Source organism: Mugil cephalus, chromosome 12 (genome assembly GCF_022458985.1).
Source record: "Mugil cephalus isolate CIBA_MC_2020 chromosome 12, CIBA_Mcephalus_1.1, whole genome shotgun sequence".
NCBI lineage: Eukaryota > Metazoa > Chordata > Actinopteri > Mugiliformes > Mugilidae > Mugil > Mugil cephalus.
In genome coordinates, this window is record NC_061781.1 from 23,951,574 (window position 1) to 23,975,238 (window position 23,665).

General features: G+C 41.7%; 1 protein-coding gene across 1 annotated transcript; it reads right to left on the reverse strand.

The window, feature by feature from the left end:
• Nucleotides 1-8,800: 8,800 nt before the first annotated feature.
• trim45 (tripartite motif containing 45) lies at nucleotides 8,801-22,971 on the reverse strand. Its single transcript, XM_047600108.1, has 8 exons — nucleotides 22,108-22,971; nucleotides 20,425-20,713; nucleotides 20,200-20,345; nucleotides 18,839-19,155; nucleotides 14,975-15,104; nucleotides 13,026-13,140; nucleotides 11,910-12,036; nucleotides 8,801-10,508 (listed from the first exon to the last, which is right to left on the reverse strand). The coding sequence occupies exons 1-8, from the start codon at nucleotides 22,587-22,589 to the stop codon at nucleotides 10,354-10,356; spliced, it is 1,761 nt and encodes a 586-aa protein (XP_047456064.1). The 5' UTR covers nucleotides 22,590-22,971; the 3' UTR covers nucleotides 8,801-10,353.
• Nucleotides 22,972-23,665: the final 694 nt, after the last annotated feature.

Consider the following 23,665-nt stretch of genomic DNA (forward strand, 5'->3'; position numbering starts at 1 on the left):
TTCTCTCCCGTTTGTGGTGAAAACAAGACAAAAGGCGCATGCAGGTTTACAGGAGACTGCGACTGAGGCACGAGAAGCTGCTTTAAAACCAAAACTCATCTGCCCTCCAGCTCAATTATTCTCTGTGAACAACGTGCCGCACCAGAGCTCCTGAAGGAACCAGTCTGCCAGCGCTCGGCCAAGGTCAACCACAACCCGCGGCTCTGCTCTGGTGGCACGTGTGTGTGTGTGTGTGTGTGTGTGTGTGTGTGTGTGTGTGTGTGTGTGTGTCCGCGGAGGAAGTGTTAATCCCACGCTCGAGTGGCGACAACTGCTGCACACAGTGCTGACGAGGGACTCTGCGACACACATGGTGGCGATAGAGGCTCCCGTTAATGGTGCTAACGCAGCTCTGACCTCAACTATTTAACAAACAATACGGAGGAGAGGCACTAAGTACAAAAAGTTTAATTGACATTATGACCACCTTCCTAACACTGTGTAGGTCTCCCTTGTGCCTCCAAAACAGTCGGGACTCAAAACTTTATCGCAAAAGTGCAACGGAAACACTTTTATTGGCATTTCCCTGACACCAGCGTCAACGGAGATGATGCAGGGGGTCATGTGACCAGTTATTCACTTCTCCTGTTAGTGGTCATAATGTTGTGGCTGATTGTTGTGTAGTTGTGTCTCACCCTTGTGTGGATCTCCCAGTCTTCCCCAGATCCATGTTTATTAGCCCTTTGGTTTTTTTGGATTCTCCTTCCTGTCTCCTTCTATATTTATTTCATTTATTTCATATCTTTTCATCAGAATTCGTATTCACGGCTTTCATTAAATCGTTAAACTTGTATTACTGCAGCCTATCTATCCTTAGCCGGTTACAAAAAGAAGCGACAGAGCCCTGTATCTCATGTTCAATAAGCTGTTTGCTGAATTTTTGGCTGCGTAATAAAGTATTTAACTTATTATCTGTGGTAAAATTCGTCCTAAAGATAGAAATGACCTGCTCTTCCTGTCTTTGTCCCTTCTTGGAGTCAGTACCACAAACATCCTCCTGCACGTTTCTGATCCATTTGTGTTCATCCACATTTAATCTGTAGCATCCTGATTATTCTTATTACACCATCACGACACACTTTGATTTCTTCCTCCAATCCCATTAGACTTATTCATAAATTAATTCTCCCCCGGCTCTGCCGCTTGTTCCTCTGCTCCGAGCCGCTGTGATCAATCATTTCTGTTCGCTTCTATTGGAAAACGATGCGTATCCATTTGCAAAAACACGTCCTCTGTCATTATATCAACATTCAATAAACGCAGGGTCTGGGATGAGCCTTCGCGGTGACTGTGGTGTTTGCAGGCTGGTAAACACAGGTGGAATGACAAATTACACTTAATCTCATTAGACCGAGTCGACTTTCTGTTTACGTGCATTTTTCTTTGTCGGTGAGTTGACTCTGCGCTCTGTTCAATACTGGCAGAAGTAAATTAACATGCATGAAGAAAGATTGTGCTACAGGAAGGAAGCTGCTGCAGGATCTGATCTCTCAGGACGTCCTTTGTTTACCACGTCTCTCTCAGACGTATATACTGTTAGTCTGACACTCAAGTGTCGATTTCCAAAAAAGCGTTTGATTCATAATTCTGTTGTTTTTTTGTTTTTTTTTGGATTCCTTTGGTTAATTTTTAAACCCTTCTATTTCATCTCCACCTCTCATGTCTCATCTTTTCAGCTCGCGTTCTCTTCCACCTCCGCTCACGTCTGACTTACTAAAATAAAAGCTGCAGAGCCGAGGCTCAGGAGGAGGATGCGTAGTTACTGCTTCAGATCCAACAACCTGGAACAAAAAAAAGTTCATCTTTTTTTAAAACCTACCTCTGCACAATGCCATTTTTGTACCAGACCCAGGTTCATCCATCTACTGTCTGGAGAAGTCTGGACACGAGTGGTCTTCATGGAAGAGTTGCAGCCAAAAATCCATCCCTCTGACATGGAAACAAGGCCAAGAGACTCAAATATGCATCAAAACATAGGAACTGGGCTCAGAAACATGGCAGCAGGTGATCTGGACTGATGAGTCAAAAATATTCGTCTGTAGCAGAAGGCAGTTTGTTCATTGAAGAGCTGGAGAGAGATACAATAATGAGTGTCTGCAGGCAACAGTGAAACATGGAGGATATGGAGGAGGATTGGCCTCAAATTTATTCTATAAAACAGGACAAAGAGCCCAAACATCCAGCCAAGGTCATTAAGAACTATCTTCAGAGGAAAGAAGAACAAGAAGTCCTGGGATTGATGGCATGAACCCCACAGAGCCCTGATCTCAGCATCATGGAGTGTGTCTGGGATTAAATGAAGAGACAGAAGGATTTGAGGAAGATCTGTGGTTAGTTCTCTGAGATGTTTGGAAGAATAAAACCAGCCGAGTTCCTTCAAGAACATGTGTCCAAGTAGAAGAACTGATGCTGTCTGGAAAGATACTGGTTTGATTTAGATTTCTCCTCTATTCATTCACTGTATTTTGTTCCTTGATGAAAATAAGTTATGAACACTTTTTTTGCATAATTAGCTGTATATCTACCATGTTAAAAAAGGGACACATACATATATTAAATATATAAACTTTACCACAGATGCAAAAGAGTCGGCCGAAGATTCTGGGAAAACAAGTGTTAAATCCTCAGAAGTTTCCCGGGGAACAGTTCCTGAGGCGTCAGCTCGGAGAAGTTCCTTCCTTCCTCTACGAATGTTTGCTGTTCCCTAATTGGTTTCACCTGTTTCTCTCCCTTTATCAGTTCTCTGTGTGTTCATTTCCCTCACTCTTCCTAATGGTTCCTGGAACTTTTCAAATTAAAACAGGACGTAAGTTGGATATTTGCAACACAATTAAAAGGACATTTAATGCAATAGTTCAATTAACTGTTTCAATTAAATTTAAACATAATGTGTCATTAAGTGAAGCACCGGTCCTCAGTGTTATTTGTTAGATGTTAGTTGGGAATGAGTCAGGATGAAGATTGTGTTCCAGATTGAATTTATATAGATGTGTTTGTTATCAAAGTAGTTTCTTTAGTGAAGCCTCGACAACGAACAACGTGCAACATATCATTACTCCTCAAGGTTTTAAATATTCTCATCATTTCACTACTCACTGTGTACTGTCCCGTGCTGTTATATATATGTTATATCCATTTGCAATTTAACACGTTTTGTCGTCATTCAATACTTTAGGTTTGTCGTGCAATACTTTTTGTTTCAATACTATTACTTGTTGTTGGAGTTCATTACTTACGTACTGTGCAATATTCTGCAGAAACTACATGTTGTGCAATTCAACATTTTCGGTTTGTCATGCAACACCTTGTGTCACAATCCAATTACCTTCTGTTGCAATTCACTACGTTTGTATATGTGCCAATAACTGTATATTTTTAATTCTATTCTGCTTTTTAACTCTTATTATTTATCTTTTACACAGTTCACTCTTTATTCTTGTTACTTTTCTGCACAGTGTATGCTGTTTCTATTCTATTCTATTCTATTCTATTCTATTCTATTCTATTCTATTCTACTCTCACTCCTACAGTTCTAAATGGTTGATGTCCAGTCTTAAAATCGAGATCCTCTTTTGCTGCATCAACTGTGCGTCCGTGAACTTCAGCGACTCCGTTTAAAAAAAAGAAAAGAGAAAAGTCTTCTTCCCAGTGGCAGCTGGTTAGACTCCATTTAGAGGCCTGTAAGTACATTACTGTGGTGACTGTGTGGCCTAACATCCTTGTCTGTAATCAGGTTACGCGGTGTTAAACCTGAATGACCTGCAGTCTCTGAGGACCGCACACTGACCCACACACTCACGCAAGGTTACACTGAAGGAGTTTTTAGGTGAAGGGAAGGCGTCGCTCAGGTTGGAGGATCTTAAAGGGGGAAATGAAACATGCATGTAGTGGTCCTTGTGTGATGGAGTCCGTTTTTTTATGGTTTGATGCATGGGTTTTATTTTTACCTTTGTTTTGTGTGTGCATGCATTTTTAGTGGGTTTATTGCATGTGTGCTTTACCAAACTGCCCTGAACTACAGATGAACTATGGCAGCTACCAGCAGACTGAGCAGGTGAGCACAGAGAAGGCTCAGACTTTTTAAAGCAGCAAAGACGGAGATAATAATAATGATAAGGAGTGGAGGAACAGACTGGACATGCAGCGGGAAGAGCCTTATCTGCTACGGGATGTTATTTAGTAGAGTTTTTATATTTTTAACCCCGGCTGCAATCGCACTCTAGTGACTACACAATCTGTTAATTCCTTTAGGATTCCTGTCTATCACAGCACAACAGGAAACACAGCAAATGTCTACCACTATGGGAATCACCAACTCCATGACGTCACAGGCCACAGTGCAGGAAGATGGTATATGATAACATTTGTAAGTAGTGTCGTATGTTATTGATGAGAGCGGAACTTTGTCTATAACATGTGGTTTTACCTGACTGAGGATTTCATTTCCCCTTTAAGGTCTTAAGCAGCAGAAGTTGAAGTGGTGGCGGAGGCTGTCACCGGTGGAGACGGTAGAAAAAGACGAGTACGTGAAGTTCTCCTCCAACACTGAGGGGATTCTGAGGAGGTGCCACCAGAGGATGCACCTACTCTGGAAACCGAACTCCTCTTCTGTCAGCGGGAACATCTGCTCTGTTCCCGGCGTTTGAGCGGCTGCCAGACAGAAGGAGAGGGACCTTTGTTCCCAGCGCTGCTATTCTTCTCATCCTGAACTCTAAGGGGTTAAAACAACTTTACGCTTTGTGCAATACCACAAGATTTTTAATGCGCTGCTTTTTTGCTTTTTAAATGAATTGCTTTGAATTTAATTCAAGCTACACATCATTTCTTGCCGTACTCAATCTGATATTTTACAGTTTTTATGTTTATCATCCACTCATACTGTGCGTTCTGACATCACACATGATCTACGCTACTTTTGCCCACTCACCTTAGTAAATGTCTTCTCTTGCTCTTTTAATGGGCCCCTCTTTGCCCTCCTAATAGCCCCTTGGGACTAAATAAAGTTTTTCCTGTTTCTGATGAGGGAGACGGATTCGCTTCTTTTTTTTCCCGTTCTGGAGAGACATGAGATTCAGTGTCACCTATAAATTATTGACACTGCACTACTTTTAACAAATCAAGATGAATTATTCACAACTCGCCACATGGGAATACTCCTACGAGTGTGTTCATATTCTGAGAGCAGGCTGGATTTCCAGTGACCTTCGGGGTCCGTGTTTGTGTGCGTGAACGCCTCCGCGCTGCCATGACAATGATGGAAGCAGCCGCCGCCGCCGCCGCGCACTTGAAGCCTGGAGATAAAGCGGCTCCCCGGGCGGGATGTCAGGTGCTGTCACAACACTGGATCTGAGCTGACATGATGCTCATACCTGCATCTCTGTACTCAACTAGACTTCCTTCCTTTTTTTTTTTTTTTTTTTTTTTTGCGCCATCGTCCCAGTTACACGCTCGTTATTGAGTTTTAACACTACTATGGGTCTTCTTCATGCGCAAACATACGACAGCTGGTGGCAAATTATGGAGGACCAACTCTGCCATAATTAAAAATAAATGAATAAACCTACAGATATATGCCATAAATAAATAAGTAAATATCAATGCCAAAAGCAAGGCATGTGCAGAACTGCACCAAAAATAAACAAAAAAATAAATAAAATAAAATAAATTACACCAAAAAAAAGACTTTCATGACTGTTGTTATATTTTCTTATATAGCCCTATTTTAGTTTGTATTTTTTTATTTTATTTATTTATTTATTTATTTATTTATTCTTGTATCTGGGGTAAATAAACCTCACTTTTTCTAATCAAAATCTGCGTCCTGTTGCTGAACTGCTTGGTCCCTAACGATGACTTTTTTTTTCTAACTTCAAACCAGGACCCTCAAAATGATGGAGACATTAAGTAGGAACCCTCTACCTACATGTGCTCTATATTAAACTCGGCCTAGTGCTGTTTAGAAATAAGCATCATTATTATCATTTTGCATTCAATATTAAGCTATTTAAATAACACACAGATACACATTTCACACATGTGCAACAGTGTGGTGGCCATGTGGTAAAAAAAAATAAATAAAAAGTAGAAAAATGTCTAATCAGCTGAAGGTTTTGACATATGCCTCAAGCTATAGGCTTACACTTAGACAGACTTTAATGATCCACAAGGGAAATGAATTGATCATAGCAGCTTAATTGTCACAAAAAGAACTGACCATGACTTTGCACTTGAACACACCACACTGACCGTGACCAACAACAACCTGGTGCAAACGTTCTGCATCTGCATGAAAGGAAGTAACAGTAGTTGGGCCTGTGGTGTCTGGTGAGAGGGTGTTGAGGTCCGTGGATCATCTCATGGATCCATAGATTGATCGGTTTGGAGGCCAGGTCAACACCTTGTGATGTTATTCATGTTTCTTTCAGTTTTTATGGGGTGGGGGTGTCTGGTCTGGTCGAGGTGGGTGTTAACATGTCTGAGGCTGTGTCTGAAATCACCCCTTAACCCTCTGAAACCTGTTGGAATTGAGCTCATTATGCTCTATAGTGACACTCTACATAGGAGAAACGATTTCAGACACAGGGTAAGTAACATCCACCAGAATAAATGCCAGGTCCAAAAGTTTCCCAGAAGAACAATAAATTGTCACAAGATGATCAGAGTTATTCTGTTCTGCTGTCAGTGGTTTTAATGTTGTGGCTGATGATAAATCTCATAAAGGCTCCATTTTTAAATGTGGTGCTTTGTGAAAAGTCCAATTATGTGAATCTATGACAAACCAAATGTGCTCCCACGCATTTAATCAGCGCCATAACTCTGCTCGCTACAACCCGACTCAAGACGTTTTAATCCGTCACCGTAAAAGTCAAACTCTCTCTGTCTCCCTCTGTCTTTGTGGACGAGCCTAACGGGTAAAAACCCATGAAAAGACAGGAAGGCAGAAGCTTAAACATCAGATAGACGTCTCAGGGCCTGCGAGACAATATTGTATCATGATCACTGAGTCTCTCAATTACAAGGCGCATCGCTGGAGCGCTCAATGGCGGGTGAAGGAGGTTTATGAGCTCTGGCACGAGTCGTCCCCTCTGCGCTCCGGAGTCGTGATGAGAATCCTGTCGTCTGTAGTGCACTGTCATTGTGTGTGTGTGGTTATTGTCGGGCTCAAGTTCTTCCAGGCTGAGCACAGTGAAAGGAAAGGAAAGGGATGGAGGGAGGTGAAGAGGAGGAGGAGAGGAATCAATAATAAAGGCAGGTTTCTGAACCACTCCATCATCTTTAACCCACACCTGTCCTCACACAAGTGTTTCTGTGTGTGTGTGTGTGTGACCTCTAGTTTCCTGGTTGTAACCTGCTGTTACTGACCAGCTACTGTCCTTAATTGTATCGTGTTTCCTGTGATGTACCTTCCTCTGAGGTGCCTCTTATTGGAGCGACTCCGCTTTCATCAAACATTCATCCACAGCAGGAGAGTCAAACAGCGTAAAACGATTTTTTTTTTTTTTTTTTTTTTTTTTTTGCTTTCCTCCAGTGATGCAGTATTCATCAGCTCGGATCGGATGGTTTTAACGCTGATTCTGAATAATTTGTGCAACTTAATGTCACACGTTAAGGAGGAGCGTTTAAGTGTTAGTTCTGGAAGAGGAGGCAGAGAAAAGAAGCAGCTCTCTACTGCGACCTGGTGGTTTGCAGAGGTACTTTCACCAGATATTTAACTCCACTGACAGGAGAAGTAAATAAGACGGGCTGCAGTAACACAAGCTAACAACTTAATGAAACAGCTAAATACAGAAGATATGAGTGGCAGCGAGGAGAATCCAAAAAAAACTCAAAAGCGTTAATAAACATGGAGCTTCGGAAGACTATGAGATCCACACAAGGGAAACACGTCAGGGAACATTTAGGGAAATATAACGAGCAAAAAGCAAGAAGGAAGATGACTACACACGGATCAGGCGTAAGATTATGACCACTAACAGGAGACGTGAATAACTTTGACATCATCTTGTGACAATTCAGTTACTTGTAGCCCCCCCCCCCCACCTAGACCAGACCACACCAGACCCCCTCACCCTACAGTAATGACACTCCTTCATGGTGTGTTTCCTCTTGTTGTTACATTTGGTTCTAAGTCTGTGAATTCTTTCTTGTTCTTCTGATGTACGAGGTCACAGTCACCTAAACCTCCTCACACACGGTGTGTGTTGTACCAGGTGGTCACTCTGACCCGTTTATCTCTGACCACATTTCCTTACAACTCATTTATTATATAACTGTATCTCCATGTAAGCATACACAGGCATGTGAATTTCTAGATCCCAAACTGATCAAGTATCTGTGGGATGATCCACAGTGGACTCACACTAACAAGTATGACACCAAAGAAACAATAATAGGAAGGTGGTCATAATGTTTTGCCTGATCTGCGTGTATTCAAATACATATCTAAGGCAAGGGAATGGTGAACTGACAGAATAAGAGAAAGAGCATGAACTAAATGAACTAAACGCACAAAGAAATAATTAGATGATGATAAACACAGACACGTGACTGGGGATCATTTTTAAAAAAGACAAATAAATAAATAAACAGAACAGAATAGAACAGAACATCAAACTATTGGAAAGTCCTGAATCCAACACAAGCATCACAATCTTCTATGTGAGATAATGTGATTTAATTTCCCTTTGTTTATGAGAAACTAACTACGTTCATTTTAAAAGTCAGCTGTTCATTAAATTAAATAAATGAATGAAGAAGAATCTGAGAACAGACAAATAAATGTTTATTTCTTGGTAAAGGAGACGGTATCTGATAATACGTTAACATACAGATGGATACAGTAGTAGACAGAGAGTAGATCTTGGACCAATAAAAAAGTGTTTGTGTAGTTCTAGTCTATTCATCTCCACATGTAGGCGTATGTACATACAGGCACTTACACTAAACATCACATCTAGAATAAAGAAAACACACAAAGGCGTTAAGTGGCTGGATGGAGGTCGGTGCTGTGACACAAACACCAGAGAGAAACAAGTTGAAGAGGAGGCTGACTGCACTCAGATAAAAGCCACGGAGGAAAATGTTCTTCATTGTTTTAAAACTGGCCAAGTTTACATGGATGTTCTGATTAAAATGAGCCTGATCCAGACTCCACAGGACACAGTCAGTCATAATGTTATGGCTGATAGGTGCACACACAGGCAGCGTAAGGTACGTAACAAAAGAGGTTTTTAAGGTTACAGACATCCCAGCTCCGTTTCCTTGGACCCGTCTTCACTCAGTGATTCATTCATGAATGAAAAAACATAAAAACAAAAATATATACAAGCAGAGATTCAGACGATCATGAACGTTATCAGCTCAGAAGTAAAATATCATCAGAACCAACAGAATCAGAACCACAAAGAAGCATTTTAACAAAGTGTGTGGGAGGTGACTAAGAACCTGTTTGGTTATTATTCCACACAAAGAACCAACTCTGTTGTTAATACTTAAAAAAAGTTCAGTGCACATACTACACAGTACATTATTAGTGTTACAGCTAATACTACAGGTCACTGTGATTTGCTTTTATGTAATACTCTGGACGTTATGCTGCATCCTGCAGGCTGCTAAAAAAAACTACAGCTGTATATTAGTTCTGTGCTTGACCTCTTTGGCTACAAACAAATCCACTTTGTGTTAACTTTAATTAATATTTTTTATATTTTCATTTATCCAGTTTCTGCAACAACAAATTAACTTGAAATGTATTTTTGATCACAGCCCTTTTTCATTGCATTCATCGCATAATATTTTACAGCATCTTTGATTATTTCCTCTGAATGAAAGATAAAAATAAATACTAATTATTTCATCAGTTATTTTTTATCCTTGTTCTTATGTCTCTAATAAATCAGAAAGTTAGCACCTGGTAAATAACAGTAGGTTAAAGAAAGATGGTGAAAGAAATGTGAGACTAAACTGTGTCTCCTCTGTGCGGAGAGGCTTTTTATTCTTTTGATTTAGGAGGAGACACGAGCAGCTTTTCTTCCTCCCCCGTCTTATCTTATGTAGACAGAGCTGGAGAAAAAGGAAAAAGGCACTTTACCACATAGATTAGAGGCTTTAAGCTGACACTTTGGTGTTTGTCTTCCTTGTTAGTTTCTAATAGGAAGCTGGAAGCTACTGTATCACAATTAGGCTGAGAGTTACCAAACCGTGTCTTCAGTTTGTCTTTCACAACAACCTGAACCTTTCTCTCCGGCTGCTCCGAACTTTGAAGCTGCAGCCGTGTTTTATGAACAGATCCTGACAGATCCTGACAGATCTCGCTCAGAGCTCAACAGTCCGCAGGTGGCCGCGAGGGGAAAGTGCCGCCGTCACGCTCCGAGGCAAACACTCGGACTGCTCCACGGTGCTGCCACAGCAGGACCAGTGGGGCTTCCCTGGGTGTCCTTTATGTCCGTGGCCGCAGCCTTTAAATCCGCCTGCAGGCCAGAAAGACACGTGGGAAATCAGAAACACACACAAAGACGCAGGAGATTAGAAGGCAATTTTTAGGAAGTCACTTTCCTTCTAGGAAATGATGACGGGGACAGTCCGCAAATAAAATAAAGGAAGTGGACTTTTAGCTATGATATTGTTGGTATTTTTCCTACTTTCACTTACTTTTTCTGTTTGTCTATTTATGTATTTATTTATTTATTTATTTATTTATTTATGTTTTTATTGATTTTTTTTCTCTGGGTGATGGGTGGTGCACATAGGGTTGACTCATCTGGAGGCATCTGTACACTGAGAATCTGGCTGAGACTCTTCAGGTGTGTTTCCTGCGTTTTTTCCTTGTTTTAACCACTTTTGTCTCTGAAGAACTTTCAAATATACTATTTTATACAAACACGAAGCACGGCAACAAAAAAAATGTGTCTTTTAATAAAAAGCACAGCCTTTATTAGTGGATCACTGGTACCAAATGACCCAATACTCAAAATTTCTCACGTATTTTAATGGAACCAATACATTGTAGGTTTTTAATGCCTGTTTTAGGATTAGTTTAGTATTTTGTCTGTGACTGTACTAAAAGAAAATGCACTTTTCTTAATGCAATACTCTTTTTTCCCCATTTGTTTTTTTTCTCCACCACTATAACCATCATAACCTACATTGTATTAATTGTATTTTACTGATAAAAAAATGTAAATAATAAAATAAAATAAAAAAGTGTACTCTTCAGTAGGAGTTAATTTATTCAGGAGTCCATTTAAAATGATAGGACCTGCATGTGTCAGACCAATGCAAGCGCTGAAAAATAAAGCCAACTGGGAAGCACTAAAAATTGCAGTTCCTCCAACAACCACTAGATGCTTCTTCTTTAATCCCCATTGACTTCCATGTTTTAACTCCAAATTCACAGCAGAGCAAAACATTTCTACAGCCAGGTAGGATAAATTTTCCATTCCAACAGTCGAGATTTGCTATATATATATATATATGTAAAACAACATATTTAAACATATGTTTAAATGTTATATTATGCATAAATTATGACTTGCATGCGTTGAGTTGCAGGTGGTGCTTTCACTGGTCACTAGTTGTCTGCCTAGTCTGCACCTGCCTGCCTCAACTTCACAGTTTTTGAATTAGCTGAGAGTTAAGTAAAGTCAAACGCAACTGAGATGGCAGCTGCCAAAACTGAAATATATGGGAAACCTTAGAGGAAATCTGTGGGTGATGTCACCCAGAGGTTTTCCATGTCTTTTTGTAGCATCGAGACAAAAATAATAAACTCAACAAAAAGTTATCCAAGAAATCCTCAACATTCAGCGTGTAAGGATGGCTAAATAAAACCTGCCCCTTGAGTGAAGACATTTTGGAGATGACCTCTGTACCTGGCATCGTTCCTGGGCAACCACAGCGAGCCTCTTTGGCTCCTCCACTGGAGCAGAAGGAGCAGCAGTGAAACGTCCCGCTGTGACGTCTCAGCTTCCTCTTCACGCTCAGAATGAACGGAGAACCCTGCAGGAAGAGAAATCCCACGAAAAAACAAACAATATAAACCAGGATGTGAAACAATCTTGTACATATGAAACATTATAGATGAGTTAAGGGGGCCAGCAGCTGGTAAATAAACCAGAGCTGTAATTCTGGTTTGTGTGGAGACACTGGTCCACTGTTAGTAGCAGTAGTGGACATTGGATGAATAGAGACGGGGATTGACTGCTCCTCCCTCATCACCCAGAAATCAAGTCTGGCTTTTTCAGGTTGAAGTCACTGAGGCTTACATTTGGAGGTTGATTTTCTTTTATGTTGAATTTTATGAGGTTGAACTTTTTGTGATATTGATTTTTTTATGTAAACTACATTTATGTAGCAATTCACATTCACAGAAAAACTTCCAGAGAGCTTTCTCAACTGTGCATGTTTGAACTTACTGTTTTAAATAGACCTCATATCGGTAGCCTTAAAGCATAATACCCATAATTTTTTGACTTACTGTTACAATATCAATAAAAATACCAATGTGCTACTAAAAATGACTTTCAAATATGACTGGGGCAATTATGCTATTACGCTAACAATATGTTTAACTATTTTTGTATTTGATTATGTTTAGTTTTCATTGTCTTGCGTACACTGTCCCTAATACTATATGTTGCTGCAAATTTCCTTAAATGGATTAAGATGGGAGCGGCCGTATGGTGCAGCCTTCGGCAGTGAAACCGGGGTTACAAATATAACCAAGGTTCAGTTTATTTTATTTTTATTTTATTTTATTTTTAATACAGTCTAAGAAGCATCCAAGTTTCTGATAGTCCAGATGGAAAAGGAAACTGCTTTGGACGGAAGTGGAGGCAATGTTGGTGTAATTGCTCTCACTGCCAACAGGGGGAGACAAAACTCACACGCAATACAATTTTTGAAAAAAAAGACAATAATAACCCGTATTTAAAGACAGATAATAGCACAGATAACTGTCAAATACAGTTGTTAAAGTAGTTTTGTACCTTGATGTGTTGGGCCTTGACACAGACCCACACAGAATAGGATCCTGGCTCTTCAGGTGTGTACGAAACATCGTAAGATCCATCGTTGTTGTCAGCCACTCTCGCCTCGACTGTGCTGAAGGAAAAGAAATTAAATTATGTTGTTACGATCACCAGTTTGTGTTGATTGTATCGACATCGTCAAACGTCTTAAGACAACACATGTTGTGAAGGTAGCTGCAGTTTAGTCTAATGACTCACATCGCTCAAATTACAAACTGCCTTCAGCTTAGGCTGGAAGAGCTAATTAACTAAAAAGGCCTCGGTACATTGGACATTAGTCTTCCTGACACATGCTGAGTTTAAATGGGCACTTGTGATAACCAGAGGAAAAAGCCCAATCAGACTAAAAATGCTTCATGTGACCACCTCAATCAGAAAAGAATAACCAGTCGTTTCTCTGTGGTTTCCAAGAGGGACAGAAACATGGAGGGAGTTAAACATCCAGATGTTTATAAATGAACGAAGCTGGAATCAGTGAAGTCAACAACAATTAAAACCTGACTCCATCCCGGCCAACTTCTTCTACTTAATCTAATCAGTTGGCAATAAAACTAGAAGGAAAAGTTATTTTTGTTACATTTCTGGCAGATTTAACACCACTTTGTCATCTGGTGTGACCACCCTTCACCTTCCAGACAGCATCAGTTCTTCTACTTGGACACAGTTCTTGAAGGAACTCGGCTGGTAGGTTCTTCCAAACATCTCAGAGAACTAACCACAGATCTTCCTCAAATCCTTCTGTCTCTTCATATAATCCCAGACTCACTCCATGATGCTGAGATCAGGGCTCTGTGGGGTTCATGCCATCACTTCCAGGACTTCTTGTTCTTAGACAAATATTTCAAATATTCCACATGTTGCCTCATCAGTCCAGATGTTTCTGAGTCCAGTTCCTATGTTCTGGTTCATAGTTGAGTCTCTTGGTCTTGTTTCCATGTCAGAGTTATGGATTTTTGGCTGCAACTCTTCCATGATGACCACCTGTGTCCAGACTTCTCCAGACAGTAGATGGGTGAACCTGGGTCCCACTGGTTTCTGACAGTTCTGAGTTGATGTCTCTGCTGGACGTCTTCTGATTTAAAAGGGAAATAATCTTGATGTGTTTTTCAATCTGCTGCACTTAGTTTCCTTGGTCGACCACTGCATCTATGATCCTATTTGTGAAAGTGTACCTATAAGGATCTATATTTTTGAAAGCATTCCTAGTTTACAGCGTTTTGTCACACAGTACTGTAAATGGGAATAAACGTAAGAGGCTCCATTTTGGGTAAAAGTTGTGGACTTCATGAGTGAATGGTCTGGCTCAACGTCCCCAGCAGCAGCTCGAATCTTTTATTTTGTGGTAGTGGCATGTCAGAGGATGTCTACACCAAAAATAACAGCTGTATCTTGTTTCTTGAACGTGTACTTGTTTATACGTTTCTTAAAAATTCAATAAAAATTTAAATGACAAAGTTCCTTTGTGGTTGGTGTTTTAGGTCATGTAAACACAGATAAATTAATTTACCGTCCATATAAACAGCTAAATTAGAATCCCTGATGAGTATGATCTCAATCAGACAGAACAAATATTGTCCATGTAAACGTAGCTTGTGTTTCCATATTCATAATCTCTTGTCCTGCTTGAAAAATCAAACAGTAAAATAATGAAAACAAATATTCAAGTAACTTGAAGGAGGTCAATAAGGCTGCGGCCCCTCCTCCAAACGTCAGGACAAAAATAGCTCCGTACACAGGCCTGAGGTGACTCTATTGACCTCTGAACAGGTGGAGAAAAACTACAGCGTACTTCAGGATTCATGCTCCACTCACACACCCCTCACTGAGAGGATGAACCAGCACAAATGTTTCCTGAATAGAATGAGAACATTTTAACCACTGTCCATGTTTCCATCTCTCAATCTCACCAGTTCTTCTTCTCCTTGTGGACGATGCTGACGAGGACGTGCTCTCCGCCTCGGGACATCTGCTCTCCGGCTGAGTCTCGGCACATCAGGGTGAAGCGACCCCGCTGGCCCTCCCTGGCCCGCTGCAGACCTGCCACCACGGAGGGTTAAAGGTCAGAGGGTTGACCCACACGACAACAAAACAGACCCCAGGGCCCAAAAAGTGCGACGCTTAAACAATGAACATCTAATTCTAAACCAATAGCTACTGTACATGTAAACAATTGATATCACTAGATCCCAAACTGATCAAGTATCTGTGCGATGATCCATAGACATTAGGTACACAAGTAAAAAAACAAATGCATTCTAATATAAAAGTTCAACTGTGTGATCATGTTGCAGGATGGGGTTTGTGGTGCTGTGGTTTTGTTATTTAGCCTGGTCCACTGACGACAATGGCCAAAATATACACAATAAAACTCAATAGTGCTACAAACCATAGTCTCCAAAATGAAAATCCAGTTTAGTCAACCGCTCTCTTATTATTTCAAATGAATCTCAAATACCAGATAAGATTTGGTGCAAGTCTGTAAATTTAATTTTAGTGTACCCAGTGAACTGGTGTATAGGTGTATAGACTAACACATACACATTCAAGAACACACAGACCTCTGGCTGTCACAAGAAAGTAATGTCAACACGTGTCGAGGTAAAAATATCTGCAACACAGACGAAAGGAGACAAAAGATGTTTGTGATGACAGCAGGACACATCACAGACACAACACTGAATGAAGACACTTTCAGTCAGACTCTCCCACACCCACAAATCAACCTGCCCCCCACTGAGCGCTTACGTAGCCACTTTCTTTGCCGACCACAGTTTTCCAAACCCTTACGTTGTCACTGAGTTTCATTGACTTGCTCTGCTCTGCTGTTCTCCAGACATTCATCAGCTGTTGTTGTGGTTCTAAAGCCAACACCATTTGTGTTCCCATCCATGATTAATGCCGCGTTGGATTTTTCTGTCAGAGTTGGTTAGCTGCTCAGTGAGCAGTAGCTCCAGGGAGATGAGTGGAGGCTTTTTAGACTTAACTGTTTTTGCTATAATATTACATACATGCTTTGCTTTTAATATTCAGTTATGTAGCCATCTCTCATTTTCAGGTCTGGTTCCTGGTCAGATGCTTTGGATTAAACACGAGTTCAGACCAGAATGCAGGTCGACATCTGAAAATAACCAGAAATGTGCTTCTCGTCGTCCGTTTCCAGCGTCTCCCACAATGTACAGCTCCAGTGACACACGCTGAAGTGGGAGGGGTCTGTGAGGATTTCCGAGAGTTTGGCGCCGAGTTTCTCGTTAAGTATAAATGATGTGGCCCAAGCAAACTGTGTTCTAGCTCACCTCGAGAACAACAAGAAATTAGTTGCCTCTCACAGATGTGACAAGTCTGAGAGTTCTGCAAATGTCTTGTTTGCAGTTTCAAATTAATGCAAATTATCTTATTCGGGCACAATATCCTCTTTTTTTATTAATTTCAATTCAGGTTTGTCTGGTAAAACAATCAATTTCAGGCTGTAATGTACATTTTTCAACATCTGACCAGCTTAGTAAACAGAAGAAAACGGCCATTAGTTGTTGCTCTAATTAAGATATTAAAATAATAAAGGTTTTACTTCTGGATTTCACAACTTTTCCAGCTCTTTTTATTCAAACACAGGACTCGGTGCAGGGCCTACTACGTCTGACATCAGCTGAACTCCACTCCAACGTCAATTACTGCTATCACCGCTGCCTCTAATGGCCGTGCGTTATCTCTGGGTTTACGTGGCTCTAAGCCGAGAAGGCGGCAGCTGTCGCTGTCACAGACGCAGCTGCTCTGGCCGCCAGTTCACCTGCTCTGCACAGACTCGCCGTCCACTCCAAGTCCTCTTATCACACACAGGGGGGATAATCATCACTAAGCCTCTGTGAGTTCCACTCTCTTTCTGACAGCCAACTCTGAAATCTGGCCTTTATCCGACCCTTTAAATGAGAGTTAAGCTGATGGAAGTTAACTGGGAAGAGACAAACAGCTTAGATGAAAGCGGTCAGCACAAAAAAAAAAGAAGCAGTTTGGAGGAAGTGAAACATTATGTCGGTCTCTCTGAGTTATGACTCACCGACCTCTACACTCTCACTCACTGGATGGACGATTTGACCAGAAACACAGAGGGGACGAAGTCTGGTCTGTCTTTATCAAGCGAAGCGTCTCCAAAATGGATATTACAAGAAGTAAGTGGAACCACTGTGGAGGGTAACGCAGTAAATGCAACTTCTGCTTGGACACCACTGAAATATACAATTAATGTTGAGTTAATTAGCAGTTAGCATTAGCATAATGTAACAAGAATCCTTCAAATAAAGACGAACTTCTTTGTCAAATCGTCACTCACTGGATGGACGATTTGACAGAGAAGTTCAGGACTGGACTCCTCACCTGTCTTCCAGGTGGCGTCCATATTGTTACTGTCACCTGATGAGCGACTAGTCCTGCTTAAAGCATCATGACACAGCAGTAAAGTCTGTACAAGCCCTTCTACACACACACACACACACACACACACACACACACACACACACACACACACACACACACACACACACACACTAATACAAATCAAAACAAATGGCACCAGCCAACACATGGCAGGCCGACCTTTCAGCAAACATTAACACAGAGCAGCGCCCTGACTCTTTGACACCGACAAGACACGCCACAGAAGTCTATGTTTGCTTTGGTTTTCAGTTTCCCAGACATGTAAACACGACTTTAATCTCTCCTCACACACGGAAACAAAGAGAAGCTGCAACAAATTTACAGCGGATACAAGATGTGTTTGTACTGGAGGGGCACACATAGACACCATCCACAGACAAAGACGGAAATAACATTTAAACCGTCTTGTGACAATTCAGTGGGAAACTTTTAGACCTGGGATTAATTCATGAGGATGTTACTTAAACATGTAGGCACCCACCAAGACCAGACCAGACCAGACACCCCCACCCCATAGCAAGGACACTAGCAGGATGCAGCCTGACACAGACACAAACACTTTAAAAAAAAAAAAACATGAAGAAGCGCACAACTAGATCCATTCTCTGATGAGTCACAGCTGTTTTGGAGGCACAAGGGAAACCAACACTATATAAGGAAGATGGTCATAATGTTATGCCTGATCGATGTATATCCTCAGAACTGGAGAGCTTTTAAATATTTTATGGTTAGAACTTTATAACAGATATCTACTATTGTACTATTGTTGTTTTGTAAATGAATTGCAGATGAAACTGTCGTTCTAGAGGTATTTCAGTTTATTTGCTATTTTATTTTACTTGTCTCCGCTCTGTTGTGTGTAAACACCACCTCGGTTCACCGCCTGCAGGCTTGTTGAATCACCTCTACATTCCTGCAGCCCCGAAGGAATTTCTTTGTTTGAATCAAAGGTCCCGGAGAAGTAATAACAGTCTTTATCTGGAGCACAGGGAGGACTCAGACTACACCGCCCCCCTTCGCTTTAGACCCTCCAAATTAAAAGGTATGCCCATTAAAAAGAAAAAGCAGAGCAGAGATTTAAATGATACAGGTGAAGACGTTCTCTGACACTTTTCAAACACCAGTGATTTGTAAGTTAGTCTCTCTGTACTCAGACTCAAAGGACGACACTAGAGAATGGACATGGACCTTCAGAGGCCAGCTGTTTGCTAGCTTTAAGACAAACTGGAGGTATTTAAGCACAGAGTATTGAGTCATAACATTCTGATTTCATATACACATTTAGTGAGGAACTAAATGTAAAATAACCTACGAGCAGAACATTGTCTCGTTGAGGGTTTTACCTTCTCCTTCGACGGTGCATCTGCTGACGTCCACTGTTTTAGAGTTGATCACCCCAATCACCGGGTAACCCTCCACCTCCCCCGCCGGCGCCCTGGGCATGAAGCAAATACTGCTGCCATCGTCAGGGGCAACCGCCGCCGGGTGGGGGTCGTAACCGCTCTCTGCCAGGCTGGTCAGCCGCCTCAGGGTCACTCCTTTGACGCTGAGGATCTCCGTATGGGACCCGCAGCTCAGCAGGCGCTCGGCGAACTCCACGGAGCCTCGGACGTCCAGCAGGGCCTGCTGCAGCTGCGCCCTCTGCAGGTGGAGGTGGTTCCTGGATGGAGAAGAGAAAAAGAGATCCTTAAATTTATGACAGGATTCAACTATAGTCATCCAGTGCCTTGCTAGGCATCACCTGTCTGAGCTCAGGCAGAACCAAGATGGCGACGGCTAAGGACACCACACTGAGCTTCAAAACGTCTCTTTGCTTGACGACACGTACGGTTAATCCTTCTTTAAATAAAGTGAGTGGAAATGCTCGTGTGTAGAGAGAATGAGTTCACACTGTCATGTTCAGTGAGTCTAAAACAAGTGGCTGCACATCAACGGTTTGATAAAGTTATTAAACCTTTAGCTTCAGTAAATGGAGAAGAACTAAGAGAAATACCCGCTACACTATCCCGTCTAACAACTCACCGTGGAGCACTGTTAAACGTTACTGATGGTGCTGGAGTTGCAGCCAGTTTTCATACAGGCTATAAATATCTGCAGCTCACAGTATGTAGCACATGAGCCGTCTGTTCTCAGCGTACGTATTCAGGTCAAGAATATAGATTTCAGTGTTGCAAAGCATTACTTTCTGCTGTGTTTTTATTGGTGACGTAATCAGCGAGTAGTTGGAGTTGGAAAAAAAATCTGAGCTTGTGTAACTCCTTCAAGAATAACTTCATGATTCTGAACATGAAGAACCAGTGTTAATTGTTTCATACTTGGTTGGATAAAGTCCTTCTTCAACAGATATTTTTACTGAGACTGTGCAATATCTCATGCTCCCTTTCTTGTCATATACTTCTACATATTTCTTTATATATTAATTTGACTCTGGACTCACCATCTGCAATAATTTCCAGCTGTGCAATACATATTATTCAATGTTATTATAGAGCGACAGCTCGGAACACATGTTGACTTATACTTAATTAATATTATTCTTATCAATTAATATATGTATTCTTATTCAAATTTCCTACTTATTCTTACATATTCTTAACGCCTACATTGCTCTTTCTTCTGAACACTGGTGCACTTTGAGTAGGAGCTGCTGTAATGAAAAGTAATTTCCCCCCCGGGATAAATAAAGTAATTCTGATTCTTATACCTCCGTTGGACACGGAGCTCCTCCAGGTGTCGCAGCAGAGACACGCAGTGAGCTTCGACGGCGCTGGCGTAGCCTCGTGCAAACGCCCTCACCTCGTTGGCTGTGGCCTCCACTCGGGCCTGCAGACTCTCCTGAGACGCATCCACCTGGAGCAGAGTTTGGGAGTTAGCAGCAGAAAGGAAACAGCAGCAGAGAGGTGAGAGACACACGTTTAAGTGTTCAAACCTTCTGCAGCGACTCCTCCAGACGCTCCAGTCGAGGTCGCAGGTGCGCGGCGACCAGCTCTCGGATGCGGTCTCCGTGACGATCGATGACATCGTGGGCGGGGCAGCAGCGGTGGTCGCGGTGCAGCGTGGCGGCGCACTCCAGGCAGACGGGCAGGTCGCACAGCTGACAGAAGAGCCGGAGCTCCTGGCCGGGGTGGAGGCAGCAGAGGACGGGGCGGCAGAGGCGACCACGAGCCTTCAGCTCCTCCAGGGACTGAATGGAGTGGGACGCTGTTCTCTTCTGACGCCTGAGGGAAGCAGAAAAGAAACAAATCGATTCACATGCCAGAACAGAATACAGCTTCACACTAGTCGACTGGTCGATGCTTTAAGAGGAAGTTGACTAGTCGCCGATCAAGTGACATAAAATTGTTGCAGCTTTTCTTTGTATCCGTAGGAAAGTGGAGATTAAGGTCGTGTTTGCTTGTCTGGGAAACTAAAAACCAAAGCAAACATAGACTTCTGAGCCAAGTCTTGTCGGTGTCAAAGAGTCAGAGTGCTGCTCTGTGCTGATCTTTGCTGAAAGTGTTGTTACTGATCATTTGCTGCGCTTCCATCACCCCTAGAATAGCGCAAAACTTAAATATCGCAATAAAGAACTGGTCATGGAAACACCTACATTTCAAACAACCAATCAAATACCTAAAGCTAAAACACTTTTATGCTCTCATGAGGTGTTTTTTCAGACGTATCGATATAAAAGTTTATCGTAAAAGTGCAATGGAAACGCTTTTATTTTTGCCTTTTCACTGGAAATGACCTGAGAGGTCATGTTACCAGTTCATTTGAAGTCAATCTTCATCAAAACGAAGTCGTGGCAGCAACCTCCGAGTCTGAGCGATGAAGCCCATGTGGAAGTGCAAAAAACTGCAGTTCATCCAGTGGCCACTTGAGGCGCCAAAAGGGAGCAAATCCCCATAGACCCCCATGTTAAAAATCCCAGCTTTACAGCTTTATTAAACATGTTTAATAATGAGCTAACACGTAGCAGAGAGTTGGGTCAGCGGGTCTCAATGTCCGACACGACCCCCCACCTCCATAGTTGGAATATCAGCGTGTGGGCGGAGTAAAGCTCATCCAACATGGCGACCGCGGGCTCCGCCCACTTTGGGCTTCATTTTCGAGGTTCAAAAACCAATGGGTGACGTCACGATGGGTTTTATATATATTTACGGGGTTATATACAGTCAGCGGTGTAGTCTGACATGACGAGAATTTTAAGAGAATTATGGGATATGCGAGACCAGACTTTACAAGAGTAACAGCTCATTCGCTAAACACATTTTAATGGAAACACGTACAATAATTGAAATTTCAGAAATATCGCTTATATTTTGTGGAAAACTGTAATGGACTTGTCCAAGAATCTAATAATCCCCCAAAGAAAAATCCACTTTGCATGAATATTATTGAAAATATTTAAAATTATTTGTGTGTGTCTAGTAATGCCAACACAAACACCGGTATATTAAGGGTTAAAAGTCGGTAATCAAACTTAAAAACTAAAACTAAAAAAAAAGTATAAACAACACATTAACATGCTATTTTTAGGGCGTTTTTGACACTTTTGTCCCTTAATGTTAACACTTTTAAAGTGAGTTTAGAGGGTTAAATAATACAACATGGTAAAATCTAAACATACCTGTGCGCCTGGCAGCAGAACTCGCACAGGTTGACGCAGCACACCTCACAGCGGCTCCCAGCGCCGCCCTCCCCGCACAGGTCGCATCCCAGCGGGCCGTCCGTCACCAGGGTCTCCAGGAAAACTTCGTCCAGCGCCAGGTGGTCGGTGCTCAGCCCGGCTGGCCCCGAAGGAGGCACGTCCACCTCGGAGTCACACTCGGGGCAGAGCACCGTTACCGTGACGGCGTGTCCGTCCGCCTCCGCCGCCGCCTCGCCGCCCCCTTCCTCCTCCGGGCCGTCCCGGTGGCGGCTGCGCGGAGACGCGGAAAACGGCTCCAGCTGGCTGATGCAGTCGGAGCAGAAAGTGTGCAGGCAGGGCAGGATCTTCGGGTCACGGTACAAACGTTTACACGCCTTGCAAACCGCTCTCGGGTTCACAGAGAACTCATTCGGTTCAGATTTCACTACTGGCTGCTCTGCGTTTTCCTTCACTTCAGACATTATCTGTTTGTTTGTTTGTTTTTTTCTGTTTTAGTTCCCAAACTCAAACCAGTCGCCAACTACTCAGAAACCCACACACATCCACGGAACTAAAGTAAACACCTCCCCCGAGTCTGTCCTCTCCATAATAACAAAAGTAATGAAAGTTTCTACCCACCTTTCTACATCACAGACATTTTAATTCATTTCACTGATTCAAATCATTGGGAAATTCCCACTTTTCTTGGAGAAAAGTTGGCTACTGTGCTGCGTTCAGATCGCTGCTGCTGCGTGGGACACATAACACCTCACCTACTATCAAACCAATAGGAAGCCTCCATCGGACTATCCGGGGTGGTCCAAAGACTTTCCAGGACTCCTAACTACCAGCCGGGGACTCTGACTGCCCCCATCTACTGGCAGGACAGGACAGCGTGTTTATGCTTCATGCACGAACCAACTGGTTTTCCTGCTGCACGTGGACGCAGATAAATTCAGAGCTGGATTTAGATTGGTTGAGATTTTACATTCAATACATTATGCATGCTTTAAAACCTCAATTAACACTTTATTTTATTTAATCTGAGTAGATTTCAACCATTTGCAGGTTTTTATTAATCCTGTAATATGTGGCATAAATACTTTCATTTAATGAGTTTTAAATATTGTTATAACTAATGCTGCGTTTAGTTGTTTTAAAATGTATGTCAACAACTAATATTTTTCATGTTTTATGTTTTAATATTTATTAATATAATATTTTCTTATATTTTCACCTGCATCATTACAAGAAGCAAATCTGTCTAAAAAAAAGTGACTGAGATCTCAGAACAGCCTTTTGGGACCTTGCAAAAATGTGAAAATGATAAGAATTGTTTCTTTTACATCTTTTATTTCTAGATCTAACACTGAAAATAATAAATTAATATTGTTCTGTATTTTAAATACATATTGCTTTCACCCAACCCTCTCAGAGAAATCTTTTTATTTATGTTGAAGAGTCCATTTTAAGTAGAATAATTACTAAAGATTTGTCCAATTTGTAAATAATTGCTTTTAAATTTGGTATTCCTTGTAAAAGATGATTTTGAGAACAA